Source organism: Rhipicephalus microplus, unplaced genomic scaffold, assembly GCF_043290135.1.
Source record: "Rhipicephalus microplus isolate Deutch F79 unplaced genomic scaffold, USDA_Rmic scaffold_34, whole genome shotgun sequence".
Classification (NCBI taxonomy): Eukaryota; Metazoa; Arthropoda; class Arachnida; order Ixodida; family Ixodidae; genus Rhipicephalus; species Rhipicephalus microplus.
In genome coordinates, this window is record NW_027464607.1 from 1165865 (window position 1) to 1180134 (window position 14270).

Below are 14270 nucleotides of genomic sequence, written 5' to 3' on the forward strand. Positions count from 1 at the left end.
TGAACGAGTGAGGCACTTGTGCTAATGCCATACATATCCACCATCGTCTTTTATTATCACCAACTTTTGTCATCTATTCACACCGCACACACCTTTCACGACATGGTCATGATTTTATTACTTGTATGTTTTTACCCGCCTTACCGCGAGGAATTTTATGGCCCTTATACAGCCGCTTATCACAATCATTGTCCATGTTTTTAGTAAGATGAACTGGCGCTCTTTGGCCGTGAAATGGCCCTTGCGCCATAAAACATCAAACATCATCATCATAGTCATTGCTTTACGGTGACAGGGCGCGTCGTTATAGCTGCATCGCAATTATGACGGGCCCTGTCACTATTATAATTTCACTATACGGTGACAAGTCCCGTCACCCCAATCACGCTTACTATACGCTGACGAGCCCCCTTTATTTAATTATAGTACTTTGCTGATGGACCTCGTTATTCTAGTCATGGTTACACTATGCTGACAGGCCCCTTCACTATAACGATAGCTCGGCGTTGACGGGCCCCGTGATCATAGTCACTGCCTTCTTTTTTACCATAATGGGTTATACCAATTCAAGTACTGCAAGAGCACTTTAGCTGAAGCCCTCAAAGGGGACAGTTCATAAAGGTCGAGATGGGCTGACAGTGCAAAGCTACAAAGAAATTACAAGGAAGCTACAACCAGGTTGGCCTGCTTTGAGTTCTTGATTGATTCATTCAGCCCCAGCCCAGCATGGTTTTCATGTATGGAAATCGGGAAGACAAAAGGGCTTTTTTTTTTCAGAAGTGCAATTTTTTTATGAAAAAAAAAAAAGAAAATGGAAAACGAACGAAGGCCCGGACATTTTTTATAGCAGAGTGTATACAGTCAGCAAAAGTGGCAGTATTACAGTTTATAAGAGACAGTGATATAAGTGACAATTGGGTATAAAAGATACCAGTGTGCCTACAGTAAAATACTGGTTGATAATAAAATGCATACAAGGTACTCTGCTTATAAGAGACATCTCATATAAAAGACAAGAATTGCTGCCCGGAGCATGCCTCCTATAAATGAGCTTAACTGTACTATTTCATTTTATCATTAGAACCTAATGTGATTAACTCCCGTGATTGTCACCTCACGCTCAAATCTCTGGCTCTGCAGACAGGATGCTCCTCGTAGTGACAGGTGGGGATGACAACGCGCTGATTCTCACCAACTACCTCATTACTGAGGAGAGCTCGGTGGTCGTTCTGGAGGAGCAGATTTTAAACAGTGCACACTCTACTCAAATCACCGGTGAGTAGCTCTTTTGTTTCTCTTGTGTTACCATAAAGATTCAGGTAAAAATACTGATTGGGTATGTGGGGTTTAATGTCCCAAAACCTCCATATGATTATGAGAGACGCCACAGTGGAGGGCTCCGCAAATTTGACCACCTGGGGTTCTATAACGTGTACCAAAATCTGAGCACACGGGCCTACAGCATTTTTGCCTCCATCGAAAATGCAGCTGCCGCAGCTGGGATTTGACCTCTCGACCTGCGGGTCAGCAGCCTTAGTCACTGAACCACTGCAGCAGAGCAGATAACAATACTAAATTCGGGATTTTTCTATTCTAAAACCACGACATGAGTAAGATGCATGCCATAGGGAAGAGATTTGCTTGGAAGGGAGTTCCTGGAAGCTTTCCATAGCAAGAGCAAGGGTATAGAGTGTATTAGTGACAGATTCATACATTTGTTCGGCAACAAGTTCAGTTTTTCAGATCAATGCTTGATTAGCTATGCTACAGCTACGTAGATGTGCTATAGGTGATGTATCTTCTCCGTAGTTTACCCGAAATAAAGCCAGTTGATACGTTTGCCCTGTGCACTGTCTTCTTCTCTTCTCAGTTAGTTTTTTCTATTTCTTGTTTGTGCTAAACAAATATTACGTCTGGCATAATAAAGGGTTCTGCAAATTTCGACTACTTGCGATTCTTCAATACCCATCTCATTGTAAGCACATTTTGCCTCCAAATGCAGTTTTCAGGACTAGTATCAAACGCTCATATTTTGAATCAGCAGCCGAGCACTGTATTCACTGTACCACTGTGGCGGCCACAATTAGATAGCGCTAAAGAGCTTTTTTAACAGAAATTCCGGCATCGGCATCAGTGTTTGTGTCGTTGGTTTTGAGCGAAAAATTATCATCTTGTCCATGATCAAACAATCGAAAAAGATTCAAATAAAATAAGCATAATACAAATTGCCAAAGTCAGGTTGAAGACCAACTCCTGGCTATTTGGGTGGGAAGCAGATACTCTACCGCACAGCAGCAAGATGGCAAGTTGGGCCTGTTTGATTTTGTTCATGATTAGAAATTTTGTTGAAGCACATGAAAAAATAGACAGAAGCTGATGATCACAATGCTTGCGAGTTCTATTAGTTAAAAAAAAAAAAGTATTTAAAGTGGATACAAGCTTCTTTTTGCATGTACAACAGAGCAGGGTGCAACAAAAAAAGCACTCATATTGGGATCACAAAATTGTCTCTGTTATTTGTCGTTTATTATATATTTCCCAAGCACTACGCATCCAAATAGGTGTATTTTTTATCTTGCAGCACAACCATGGCTTGGCTAACACAGTCATGTCCCTTCTTTTGGATGTGGTATGATTCCACTATCTTACGTGTCAGCTGATACTTATGTTGAAATACTGTTTGTTCCCCGCAGGGGCGCCTGCGCGAGTAGGCGTTTGGTGTGTAGCGACACCACGGACCCGAGCTAACGGGGGAGTTTTGACTCCCTCCCACGCCTAGCCGTGCGTGGCTTTGCCGTGTCCGGGGAAAAAGGGATCCTGGGGGTTGAGCCAATGCTGGGTGATTGGACTTTTAAGGCCCCCCAGTGGCGGCAACACACCCCTTTGGCCCTGCTTCACGTAGACGGCACCCCTGGGCTGACCCACCCAGGGGAAATCAGCAGTCGCCTTTTCCTATCTCTTTCTCTCTACATCTTCGTCTTTATCTCCCTTTTTTTATCTGTCCTGTCATCTTCTCTTTTCCATCTACTTCCAAATTTTCTGGCGGCAAGGGTTAACCTTGTGTGCTTATCCAACCTAGGATAAACCATATTAGGTTATAGTGATGGCTTACTGCTGGTGTTGCGCAGACGTGTTCACATGCTTTGCCACGTCCCCTAGTTGGGCTCCGTGGTGGGTGGTAGGCGCCGTTGCCGAACAAACGCTTTCTTTCATGGGATCACCAAACCCCTTCCTAAGTGATCGCCCCCAGAAAAGGGGGCGCACCGAAGCAGCCTCACAGTTTTTATTTGGTCCTTGAGCTACAAGACACCGCTCATCATCATCATCATCACAATGTGTAATGAAGAATCAAGACTTGTTCCCAAAATATCATGTCATACATTGTGAAACCACAGGAAGAAAAGCAACAAACATATCACCATTTCTAGTTTCCAGATGCCTCACTGATACCATCGGCTCTGGCTACGAAGCTACCAAGATGGCCAGTGGGGACCTGCTAATAGAAGTCAAAGACAAAATCCAGTATCAGAAACTAAGCAACCTTGTTGCATTTGGGGACAAACCTCTCACCATTACCGCTCACCGGACATTGAACACAGTGAAAGGTGTCGTATCAGATGAAGTTCTTTTAGACCTTACCTACGAAGAACTTTTGGACGGCTGGAAAGACGAGAATGTCATACACGTGCAGCGCATTAAAATTAGACGAAATAATGCAGAACTCCCCACAAAACACATTGTACTGACGTTTGGAACAAACAAACTCCCAGAAACAGTCGCTACAGGCTATCTCATGCTCCGTGTTCGACCATATATACCAAACCCGAGACGTTGTTTCAAGTGCCAACGATTTGGCTATGCTTCCCAAAGGTGTCGAGGGCAGCTCATGTGCGCAAGGTGTGCCACCACAGGGCACTCTTCTGATGACTGTAAGTCTGAGGCTGAGGCCCATTGCGCAAACTGTGATGGTGACCATCCCGCTTATTCTCGTTCATGCCCGGCCTGGAAAAGAGAAAACGAAATTCTCACAATTAAATTTCAAGAAAATGTCAGTTTCAGAGAAGCCCTACAGCGCGCATCGCACACTTTTCTACGGAAGTCATTCGCCGAAGTCGTGCAAGGGGGGTCAGCACCACTACGGTTTTCGGCGAAGCCCCGGACAATGCCTGGCGTGCTGAGGCAACCGCCAGCAGACCCTACTGGAGGAGCAGCCCTGGCTGCTCCGCCCTCTTTGAACACGGCCTTACCAAAGGCCCCTGTGAACCCTGACAGCAGCCAGGGCAACACACAAACTATAGGGGTTCCTTTGACCTCTGGCCCGGTGGGGGCGAAGGCTTTGTCTGCCAAGACAAAGCCTACCCCACGTACACGACTGTCTGGCGCCTCTCCAGAGGCGATGGACACCACTGACCCACCAGCGCCGAAGGAGCGGCGAGAGCCCCTTGACCGCTCCAAGAAAGAAAAAACACCAATTGCAGGGCCCCCTAAAGGCTCTGTAAAGTAAGTCACCCCCAATCTGTATACACAGCACTACTTTACACCCAATATGAAAACACAAATTATACAATGGAACCTCAGAGGACTGCTTAAAAACCTTGACGATGTCCAAGAACTTTTACACAAACGCTCGCCAAAAGTGCTGTGTGTACAAGAAACACACTTGAAACCAAAACATAAGAATTTCCTTAGAGACCACATCATCTTCCGCAAAGATCGAGATGATGCAATCGCATCATCAGGTGGTGTTGCTATTATATTAGACAAATGCATAGCGTGTCAAGATTTGCAGATACAAACGGCCCTCGAAGCAGTGGCCATTCGTGCTGTTGTCTTAGGGAAACTTGTTACCATTTGCTCAGTGTACATTTCTCCTCATTATCAGCTGCAGAAACAAGAATTTCAATCTTTTATGGATCTCTGGCTCTCCAGACAGGATGCTCCTCGTCATCTAAAGTGCATCTAACAACTACCTGAACCATATATCGTCCTTGGCGATTTTAATGCCCACAGCCCTTTGTGGGGTGACTCGAGGAGTGATGCGCGAGGCCGCTTGATTGAGAGCTTTATTCTTTCCACAGATGCATGCATTTTAAATAAGAAAGAACCAACATTTTTTAGCCTGGCAAACAAAATGTATTCATGCATTGAAATTAGCATTGTTTCTCCTACACTTTTACCTGATTTTAATTGGGATGTTATTAAACTATTTATTATTGACGCTGCTTCAGAATGTATCCCCCAGACAAGTTGTGGTCCCTGCAGGCGTCGTGTCCCGTGGTGGAACGATGACTGCAGGAATGCTCGCAAAAAGCAAAATAAAGCGTGGTGTCTATTGCGTGACTGCCCAACTGCAGAGAATCTGATCAATTTCAAACAAGTAAAGTCTCAAGGGCGAAGGACGCGCCGACAGGCTAGGAGAGAAAGCTGGCAGAAGTTTTTGTCAGGCATTAATTCCTATACTGATGAAGTTAAGGTCTGGAACAGAGTGAATAGGATAAGAGGTCGACAGACTTCTTCACCCCTCTAGTAGACACAGAGGCTAACAGCCTTGAGGATCAAGCAGACTCCCTGGGAGCATACTTTGAGCACGTGTCCAGCTCATCGCATTATTCTGATACGTTCAAACGATACAAAGAGAGAGAGTAGAAAGGCATAAACTTGAACGTAAATGTGAAAAAAATGAGCCATACAACAGACCTTTCAGCTTGGCTGAGTTGCAGGCAGCGCTAAACTGCTGCAACAAATCAGCCCCAAACTGCTGCAACAAATCAGCCCCAAGCTCTAACCGTGTTTTATATCAGATGCTTAAACACTTACCTCAAGAAACACAAAAAAGCTCTCCTCTGTCTGTATAACTCCATATGGGCTTCTGGCGAGATTCCCTCTGCGTGGAAAGGAGGCCATAGTAATACCTATTCTTAAACAGGGTTAAGATCCATCTTCTGTATCGAGTTACAGGCCTATTGCTCTGACTAGCTGCCTCTGCAACTTATTTGAAAAGATGATAAACTGCCGATTATTGTATTTTTTGGAATCAAACAAACTCCGCGACCTACATCAGTGCGGATTCCGAGAGGGTCGGTCCACTACAGACCATCTCATCTGCATAGAGGCGCAAATACGCGAAGCTTTCATTCATAAGCAGTTTTTTCTATCTCTCTTCCTTCGCATGGACAAGGCATACGATACAGCGTGGCGTTTTGGAATATTGAGAGATCTCACACATTTAGGTATACGAGGTAATATGCTAAGTGTAATCGAAAATTATCTGTCCAATCGTACATTTCGTGTTCGAGTGGGCAATGCGTTGTCACGACCGTTCGTGCAAGAAACGGGAGTACCGCAGGGCGGTGTCCTCAGTTGTACTCTCTTTGTAGTCAAAATGAACTCCCTGTGATCGTGCATCCCACGTAACATCTTTTATTCAGCATACGTTGATGACCTACAGATAGGTTTTAAATCCTGTAATCTCTCGGCATGCGAGCGACAGGTTCAGCTCTGTGTTAACAAGGTGTGTAAATGGGCAGATGAGAACGGTTTCAGTCTGAATCCACTAAAGAGCTCTTGTGTTCTGTTTTCTAGGAAGAGAGGACTCTACCCTGATCCTCAAATAAAGTTGCAGGGTGAGCGCGTAGCTGTCAAGAGTGAACAAAAATTTTTAGGCATAATTCTAGACACGAAGTTCACGTTTATGCCACACATTAAGTACATTAAGGAGAAATGCATGAAAACAATGAACATCCTAAAAGTGCTGTCCCGTACAAGTTGGGGCAGCGACAGAAAATGTCTGATGAGCCTCTACAAAAGCCTTATTCGCACACGTCTAGACTATGGGGCAATAGTGTACCAGTCCGCACCACCAACGGCATTGAAAATGCTGGACTATGTCCACCATCTAGGCATTCGCCTTTCTAGGGAGCTTTTCGTACAAGCCCCGTGGAAAGCCTCTACGCATACTCAGATGAATGGTCGCTACATATACAAAGATTGTACCTGTCTTTTACATATTTTTTGAAGATAACCGCAAAGACCGACCACCCTACATACCCTGCTGTAAACGACACATCCAGCTCCTAGCTCTTTCAAAACCGACCCACATTGAAACAACCCTTCTCGCTGCGTATTTGAGCACTAGCTTTGGACACAGGCGTCGCATTGCTCGAATACCGCGTAATGACTTCTACTACATGCGCCCCGCCATGGCACTGGCAGGTTATAAATTGTGACACATCTTTCATGATTGTGACAAAGCATGCTCCACCCCTACACATTCAGATGTACTTCTGGGAATTGGCACACAAATATATCTATCCTGAATTTTTCACTGATGCATCAAAGACCCGCGCGGGCGTATCCTATGCAGCGGTGGGCCCATCTTTTTTTGATGTCTGTATTCTCCTCCCTCACACAAGCATTTTTACAGCTGAAGCTTATGCAATACTGGTGGCAGCAAAACACATTAAAGAAACGAAAATAAGTAATGCAGTCATATACACGGATTCATTAAGCGTTGTAAAAACTTTAAAAGCCATCAGAAAGTACGAAAATCCTGTCATTGTTTCGCTATACTCTCTCCTTTGTGCCATTTACGCATCCAAACAGCATGTAGTAGTATGTTGGGTACCAGGACACCGTGAAATTGAGGGAAACGTTCTAGCAGATAAGCTCGCAACATCAGTCCATGCGAACACTCCGCAAACATCTGTAGCTGTCCCCGTAATGGACTTGAAACCCTTTTTGAGAAAAAAGCTGAGGGATTATTGGCAGCGTACATGGGACGGACAAGTACATAATAAATTGCATTTAATCAAGCCTTACCTTGGTGACTGGCCACCAACATCACAAACACGCCGTACAGAAGTAGCACTCTGTCGGTTACGTATCCGACACATATATAGTACACACTCACACCTTCTCGCCGGTAGTGATCAACCAATGTGTGAGAAATGTGGCGAACCCCTTAGTGTCCTACATATTTTGATACAGTGCAGTGAATTAGCTCCTATTCGAAAAAAGCATTTTCCAACATCCTACCGAGAACAAATTCCTCTTCACCCGGCGATGTTCCTCGGTAGAGATCCACTTTTCAAACATCATTCATTATTTGCAATTTTAAAAGATGTTCGCAACTTCCACATGATCTACCCTGGTAATCTGTAGAACAACCTCTCACAAGAGGTTGTTGCTGCCGTACATACATTACAAAGCACATGTTTCGCGGCCCTTGGAGACAAGGACGCCGGAGAGACATTCGTGCTCTATAATCTCTACATAGCTTATCATCAGAACCATTGGCCACTAGTTTTCACTCTACACATTTCATGTCACTCTCATAATTTTATTCTCTATATGTTTACCTACCTTTAGAGTGAGAAATATTAGGCCCTTTTGCAGCCACTCATCATACCCATAGTCCAAATTCTTTGTTGCATTTATTGGCGCTCTTTGGCCATAACGTGGCCCGCACCAAGAAACGCTATATATCATCATCGAAATACTATTTGTTTCTTTAAATGCAGGCTAACATCCACAGTTTTTACAGTGATGTGCAAGATAATTGTTCAGAAAAGCTTGTGTGGGGGCTAATTGGAACATACTGCAGGAAAAGGCTGCGCTGCAAAGTTGACGACGAAAAACTGGACTTTCACAGGGAAAGTGCATCTAACAATTGAAGTTTATTTAAATAAATAGCAAAAAAAAGGTGGAGTAACATACAAGGGGGTGGGCACTGCAAGCAAACCACGCATGATCCTATCGGGGTGCTATCTACAGTCAAATCTGATTAACTCAAACACACTTAATTCGAACTTCCGGTTAATTCGAACTCACGATCAGGTCCCGTCAAAGCTATGTGTATTCCAATGGGCGAAAACGCCCGGTAATTCGAATGCGCAAGCATTTGTGATGGTTAATTCGAACATACCGCGCTCTGAAAATGCTCTCAGCACCCCACCCAATACCGCAGCGGCACCTACCACACCTCAACGCTGCGCGCGAAGGAAATGAAAAAGAAAAAAAAGGCTGCTGTGGAATGTTTGCTCTCTCTCAAATGCCGATCTGCGACGCGCTCGTGTCACACTTCTCCTTTTCCCAGAAGACACTGCACTGTGCTCCCTAACGGGCTGCAGAAATTAGGCGTCTTTTCTTTCCTCTAATCACAACCACCACCACCTTTCCCGTTTCTGCCATGTAAAGGCTCTTCTCCTTCCAACACCGTGCGCGAAGAGAGACGTGGCACGTGGCGAAGAGAGACGAAGAGAGAACGTGGTGAAGAAAGACGTGGTTATGTGGCAGGGACAGGAAAGGGGCTTCGCCCCTTTTCTGTCCCTGCCACGTAACTCTTCTCTTTTCAATGACGCGCGCGAAGAAAGCAAAAAAAAAATAAACTGCTGCCGTGGAGTGTTGGTTTTCTCTCCAATGCCGATCTGCTTCTCTCCATGTCGAGACGCTCCTCCTCTCTTGTCACGTGCTGGCCGTGCTGTGGCTGCGTAGCAGAGCTACGCAGTTGTTGTTGTCGTTGTCTTTAGAAAGTGTCGGCACCAGGGAGGGAGGAAGTGCCGGGACAGACGTACGGATGAGGATGAGTGGATGAGTTACCTGAGACTCTGGGACAAAGCGCATCGCGCTGCGTCTCCTTCCTATCTGACAGCGGCACATTTTTGCGCGCAACTTCTCTTGCCCGGAGAATGCTGAAACCAAAGTATAAATGCTTTGCAAGCTGCGTGCGAAATTCCTGTCGTGGCATGGATGCACGACAGGAATCATGGCCTCACACATCTTTTTCTTCATTCCACAGTTGCTTGGCGCCTTGGCTCTTGGCCCGGACTGCCATGACATTCTTCGTCATGGTGGCATGCTACACAATGCTTCGGCAACTGCAGACGCAAGCCTTATGGATGAATATGCCTCACCTGCTTTGTCTTGGCCTGATGTCTACTGCTTGCCACAGTCTGAGAGACGTCCTGTCAACCAGTGCTTCGTCGATGGAAATGCCGTAGATGAACCTTGCTACTGGGCTATGACGGTGGACAGCTTCCCAGCTACCCTGTTTTCGTGTACTGCCGTCCTTCTCTGTCAGGAAGGGCGCGTCACGGATCGACAATCGCTTGATATCCACTGCGCATCCACAACGTCGTCATCTGCGCTGATTGCTGACCCATTTAAGGTCGGCACGTCGAACGCAGTCTTTAGTGGGCATGGACGCACGACAGGAATCATGGCCTCACACATCTTTTTCTTCATTTCACAGTTGCTTGGCGCCTTGGCCCTTGGCCCGGACTGCCATGGCATCCTTCGTCATGGTGACGTGCTACGCAACGCTTCGGCAACTGCAGACGCAAGCCTTATAGATGAATATGCCTCACCTGCTTCGTCTTGGCCTGATGTCTACTGCTTGCCACAGTCTGAGAGACGTCCTGTCAACCAGTGCTTCGTCGATGGAAATGCCGTAGATGAACCTTGCTACTGGGCTATGACGGCGGACAGCTTCCCAGCTACCTTGTTTTCGTGTACTGCCGTCCTTCTCTGTCAGGGAGGGCGAGTCACGGATCGACAATCGCTTGATATCCACTGCGCATCCACAACGTCATCATCTGTGCTGATCGCTGACCCATTTAAGGTCGGCGCATCGAACGCAGTCTTCAGTGGGCATGGACGCACGACAAGAATCATGGCCTCACACATCTTTTTCTTCATTCCACAGGTCAGTTGTTTTTCTATGACAAGACTAAGATCTAACGATCCATTTATAATCGTGCTTCCATGCCCAGAAGCAGTGCTTGCTCCAATTCTTTGCTATTACTTTTGTGTGGTTATATTGAAAGCAATCCTGGGCCCCCGAAAGAACAACCATTGGGTACGTTAACCGAAGTTCTGAAAACATTTGCGCGACTTGAATCAAAGAACTAAAAGAATGGAAGCTAATCAAAAAGAAATGCTCGGTACTATTAGTGAGCTAAAAACACATCAGGAAACAGTGGCAAGTGCGATATCTGAAATCAAAGTAAGACTCGAGAACGTAGAGACTCAGACGGGCAATTTTGAAAAATGGCAGCATGAATTGAGTGAAGTCGCCGAGGCCATTGGAGGCATCACTAAAGACGCTGCAGTTCTACGTTACCGATCGGATGATGCAGAAGATCGTTCTCGTAGGAATAATCTACTGTTTTATGGGATAACGGATATTTCCGGCGAGTCTGCCTTTCAATCAAAGCAGAAAATAATCAACATCCTAAAAAGCACTCTAAACATAAGCGTTCCTAGTGATAACATATCACGGGCGCATCGCATCGGTCGGTTTTCTGAAGGAAAATCACGTCCACTTGTTGTTAATTTTACTGCTTATAAAACTAAAGAAGAAATCTTATCCAAGCATACACGGCTAAAAGAAAGTAATATCTCGGTTAGTAAAGATTTCTGTGCCGCTACACGCAACGCCAGAAAAACCCTAACAGAATATGGAAAAAATCTGAATCGGCCATACAAGTTAAGATACAAAAAGCTATTAGTTGATGGAAAGTGCTGTGGCTACGATGCTAATGAGCAAAAGGTTTATGAAATGATTCCATCGAGTACCATGAATAATACGGCAGCGTCTGCTCGAGTCTTAAGGCCCCGGCGCAATATTTCAACAGCACCCACATAGGATAAGGCGAAGGGTTTGGACGATGAACCTATGACATCCAGCCTACCGGTTCTTTTTACTAACATACGTAGTGTCTTACCTAAAAAAGATCTTCTATGCAGCCTAATAAATGACTGTGATGCAGATGTAATTGCACTAACCGAGACTTGGTTGACGAGTCAAGTTACAAACTCTGAGTTATTCCACTGCAATAAAAATTATAATGTTTACCGTGCCGATCGTCCTAAGGGACTAGGTGGCGGTGTATTAATTGCTGTCAATGAATGCTTAGACTGTTTTCCTGTGGTTATAACATGCGACATAAAATGTGTATGGTGCTGTGTTACTGTCAATTATAGAAAGGCTCTGATTGGTTGTTGCTACCGAGCACCATCATCTGCCTCCACTTTTTATGACAGCATGCACGATTGTTTGTGTCAAATAAGTACTCGTTTTCCCAGTGCACCTATTATACTTACGGGAGACTTTAATTTACCGAATATTTTGTGGTCAGGCACTTGTCCTTCATTAAATCCAACTTCCACAGAATCAAAACATTTCATCGACATATGTGCAGATTTTAGCCTAATTCAAGTTATTACTTCGCCTACACGTGTAACGAACACCACATCATCCCTTTTAGATCTCGTTCTAACGTCATCAACAGATATGATATCCCAGGTTTCACACTCGCCTGGTCTGAGTGATCATGACGTATTGCATCTTACCATTATCCTTCCAATTTTCCAGTCTCATAACAGCCTGAAAACCATTCGAGACTACTAAAAAGCCAATTTTACTGCTATAAACCAAGAACTTGGTGCCTTCCTTGATAATTTCCTTCCTAATGCCGCTGAACGCTCATTGGATGCTAAGTGGAATATGTTTAAAGAAAAAATTCATGATCTTGTCAACCGGTTCATTCCAACGAGGCGTGTTCTCTCGAACAACAATGCACCATGGTATACTAAATCCTTAAAACGACTGTCTAACCGGAAAAATGTCTCTTTCGCACAGCTAAGCAGGTACAAAATGAAACTGCATGGACGGCTTACAAAGAAGCTGCCTCGACCTATACATTTGCTGTAAAAAATAATTTTCATTTTCAACACCACCCTTCCGACCATGCTTATCGAGAACCCGAAAACCTTTTGGAATGTAATAAAACCTACCGAATCAAAAATTATATCACTCAGTTCATCTGCCGGTCATCCCATTCCCCAGGACCACTGTGCTACTAGTCTAAACAATGCGTTTTTAAAGGCTTTCTCACCTGCAAGACATAATGTACAACTACCATGGCTACTGTGCTGCAACTTTTTACCCATGGATCCGATAATTTTTCACTTCACAGGCATAGCAAAAATAATACACAGCCTCAAGCTTACGTCTTCATGTGGAATCGATGAAATCACGGCGAAATTTCTGAAAAATACCAGAGAATACTCCTCAGTTATCTTAGAGAGCATTTTTTCACAATTGTACTCGTCTTCATCTTTACCTTCCGACTGGAAAACACCGAAAATCATTCCGATTCCGAAATCTGGTGATACTCATGACCCATCTAATTACAGGACCATATCGTTAACTTCGATACCATGCAAAATAATGGAACACATAATATTCTCTAACCTTGTTACGTTTCTGGAAGAAAACAACTTTTTCTCTATGTGTCAACACGGCTTTCGCAAACTCCTTTCCTGTGAGACTCAACTGGTAACTTTTACTAATGACTTGCATGTGTATCTTGACAACGGCTTTTTTACAAACTGTATTTTTTTGGACTTCTCCAAAGCATTTGACAGGGTTAAATGTGTATTGCTTCTACACAAACTACGCACACTAAACATTGACCCGGGAGTACTTGGATGGATAGAAAGTTTTCTTTCTTCCCGTTCTCAATCTGTGGTTGCGAATGACTTCACATCTGATTCAGCTCCTGTCGAATCAGTGGTTCCTCAAGGGTCCGTCCTCGGTCCTCTTTTATTTTTAATATACGTTAATGATATACCGGACAACATTTCCTTCAAAATTCGCTTATTCGCGGATGACTGCGTTGTATATCGCAAAATTACAAATGCCTCTGACGTAGCAACCCTTCAATCCGACTTGAATAACATTTACAAGTGGTGCCTCATATGGTGCATGGAACTCAACATTAACAAGTGTAAATCGATGCGCATTTCTCATTCTAACACAATCTGCCCGGCCTATGCACTAAATAACTGCCCCCTTCAATCTGTTAGCACCTAACGTTATCTTGGCATTCATATTACCAACGACCTCTCTTGGAAGCACCACATACAATGCACAAGATCAAAAGCTAACCGCTCATTAGGATATTTGAAAAGAAACTTTTCATTTGCATCTGTACAATTAAAGCGACTGCTATATATAAGCTACGTCCGCCCCAAACTGGAATACGCCTCATCCATCTGGGATCCACATCAAGTCACATTAATTAACGAAATAGAATCGGTACAAAATCGTGCTGTTCGTTTCGTCCTAATTATCATCGCTCTGCTAGTGTTTCATTAATGAAGAGTACACTCCATATTCTATTACGCTCTATTCGTAGAAAGAACTCGTGAATCTCATTATTTTATAAAATCTATCACCACAATCCTTTCCTTCGCTCACTTTGGAT

General features: G+C 44.4%; 2 protein-coding genes across 13 annotated transcripts in view; one reads left to right on the top strand and one right to left on the bottom strand.

Annotated features, from left to right (window-relative positions):
* LOC119162985 (tRNA (34-2'-O)-methyltransferase regulator WDR6) overlaps positions 1-14270 on the top strand; it is a 996048-nt gene that overhangs the window by 886900 nt on the left and 94878 nt on the right. For 11 of the 12 annotated variants that reach the window (XM_075884507.1, XM_075884512.1, XM_075884508.1 and 8 more), the window contains one exon: positions 1141-1275. The exons of the other annotated variant lie outside the window; for it this stretch is intronic. In XM_075884507.1, the coding sequence (XP_075740622.1) occupies positions 1141-1275 (135 nt within the window). The remainder of the gene's footprint in view (positions 1-1140; positions 1276-14270) is intronic. 12 annotated transcript variants of the gene reach the window in all.
* The window catches only part of LOC119162986 (uncharacterized), a 130884-nt gene continuing 119819 nt past the window's right edge, over positions 3206-14270 (bottom strand). Inside the window, exons 3-4 of the mRNA XM_075884517.1 lie at positions 5818-5884; positions 3206-4002 (exon numbers count right to left, since the gene is read on the bottom strand). Coding sequence (XP_075740632.1) covers positions 3885-4002; positions 5818-5884 — 185 coding nt within the window. The 3' untranslated portion in view covers positions 3206-3884. The remainder of the gene's footprint in view (positions 4003-5817; positions 5885-14270) is intronic.